Source organism: Solanum tuberosum, unplaced genomic scaffold, assembly GCF_000226075.1.
Source record: "Solanum tuberosum cultivar DM 1-3 516 R44 unplaced genomic scaffold, SolTub_3.0 scf00096, whole genome shotgun sequence".
In the NCBI taxonomy this organism is placed as follows: domain Eukaryota; kingdom Viridiplantae; phylum Streptophyta; class Magnoliopsida; order Solanales; family Solanaceae; genus Solanum; species Solanum tuberosum.
The window spans coordinates 1,425,325-1,427,283 of NW_006239025.1; the positions used below are offsets into that span (position 1 = coordinate 1,425,325).

Below are 1,959 nucleotides of genomic sequence, written 5' to 3' on the forward strand. Positions count from 1 at the left end.
CATCACGTCTGTCTATTGAAGAAATCTCTTTATGGTTTACGACAAGCCTCTAGGCAATGGTATGTCAGGCTCACAGCAGCTCTCAATTTTAAAGGTTACACTTGTTCTCTAAATAATTATTCCCTGTTTTCCAGACAACTCTCCGACAAAGTTACTATTGTGGCTGTTTATGTTGACGACATTTTAATTACTGGGGATGATATTACTGAACAATCGTCTTTAAAAGCTTTTCTTCACTCAGAATTTTAGATTAAGGACCTTGGTCATGCTAATTTTTTCTTAGGCATGGAATTATTGAGAGAACCTCATGGTTTAGTTATAACTCAGAGAAAGTTTACCTTGGACTTATTGTCTGAATTTGACTGTCTTCATCTCAAGCCCGCCTCTTCACCTCTAAATCCTACACACAAGCTTCTTCCAGATGATGGTGATCCTTTACCTGACCCTACTTTCTATCGTCGGCTGTTGGGAAAGCTTAATTTTTTAACCCATACACGACCAGATTTGTCCTTTGCTGTTCAGACTCTTAGTCAATACATGCAATGTCCTCGTCAACCTCATTTAACCGTTGTTTATCACTGTCTCCGATATCTCCTCCGGGATCCTGGACTGGGTTTATTTATGTCTTCACATGCCTCTTTTCGTCTTCTTGCTTATTGCGATTCTGATTGGGGGAATTGCCCAGTCACTCGTCGTTCCATCAGCGGGTTTTACATCAGTCTAGGGGGTTCTCCGATCTCCTGGAAGTCAAAGAAACAACCTTTAGTGTCTCTTTCTTCTGCCGAAGCAGAATATCGCTCTATGAGAAGAGTGGTTGCAGAGGTTACCTGGTTGGTTCGGTTGCTTGAAGACTTGTCTGTTCTTCCATCTTTACCGGTGACCCTTCACTCTGATAGCTAAGCGGCTATCCACATAGCTCGTAATCCAGTTTTCCATGAACGTACAAAGCATGTGGAGTTAGATTGTCACTTCGTTCGCCAACAATTTTTGGCTGGCATCATTTCACTCTCTTATATCCCCTCCAGGTCTCAAGTCGCCGACATTTTCACGAAACCTTTGTCTGGTCCTGCTCATCGGAACATCATTGGCAAGTTGGGTGTGGTCTCCACCCCTTCCAACTTAAGGGGGGATGTCAGTGATCACAACACTGAGTTTCACCATGGAAGTGAACTCGATTCAGAACTCAAAGAGAATGGACAAAAGATGAGGGACAAAGTTTGATTATCTCTCATCTTTAGGACATTTTTATTCTCTTTCCTATATCTCGAAATCATCTCAACCTTTGATCACAATCAGATCTTATCTTCATCAAGCTCATCTTGATCGTTCATTTGGGAATCATGACAACTGTCCAAAGAACATTCCAGATATATTCCTTTATATATGTAGATATTGTTTTTACTTATTTTTATACATTTACAATTAGTCAGTTAGAGAGAAACAAATAAGAGAAGGACAGCTGGTAGTATAGTAACAGATTTATTCTTTTCATTTTGTATAAATGCACATGCACAGTTTGAATGAAAAACGCAGAAGAAATTTTTCTCTATTGCTTTCTTTCTCTTTCAATAATAAACAAAATGGGGAACACAAAAATGAAGAGGAAGGGCACAACAATGATTGGGTCCATAGTAAATATGATTATCAACTATTTTAGGGGTTATTTATAGGAAGCCACCGACCAATAACGATATATATTTTTTTAAAGGTATAAATTTCAAATTCATAATAATACCTGCTCCAACTTTTTTTGATTAGGAATATACATGAATTGTTTTATTGAATCTGATCTCATGTAGTCATGTTAGCCCTAGTGGATGCTTGCACTTGAGATGATTTTGTTAATATATGATTATGTATGATTTAAGTACCTCATTTCGTTCCAAGTCAACAGGAAAATTTGACATTATAAAATAAGGGAATCTAGTTTAATTTTTTTTTTATCAAGTCGATGTAGGC

At 37.9% G+C, this 1,959-nt stretch overlaps 1 protein-coding gene across 1 annotated transcript; it reads left to right on the forward strand.

Annotated features, from left to right (window-relative positions):
• The first annotated feature begins 285 nt into the window (after window positions 1-285).
• On the forward strand, window positions 286-1,221 carry LOC107060810 (uncharacterized mitochondrial protein AtMg00810-like). Its single transcript, XM_015309123.1, has 2 exons — window positions 286-830; window positions 1,026-1,221. Exons 1-2 carry the CDS (start codon window positions 286-288, stop codon window positions 1,219-1,221), a joined length of 741 nt encoding a protein of 246 aa, XP_015164609.1.
• Window positions 1,222-1,959: the final 738 nt, after the last annotated feature.

Coding starts and splice junctions, on each gene's coding strand:
- LOC107060810 (XM_015309123.1), top strand. CDS start 286: ATGGAATTATTGAGAGAACCTCATGGTTTAGTTATAACTCAGAGAAAG. Junction 831..1,025: donor GTGGTTGCAGAGGTTACCTG/GTTGGTTCGGTT, acceptor TATCCCCTCCAG/GTCTCAAGTCGCCGACATTT.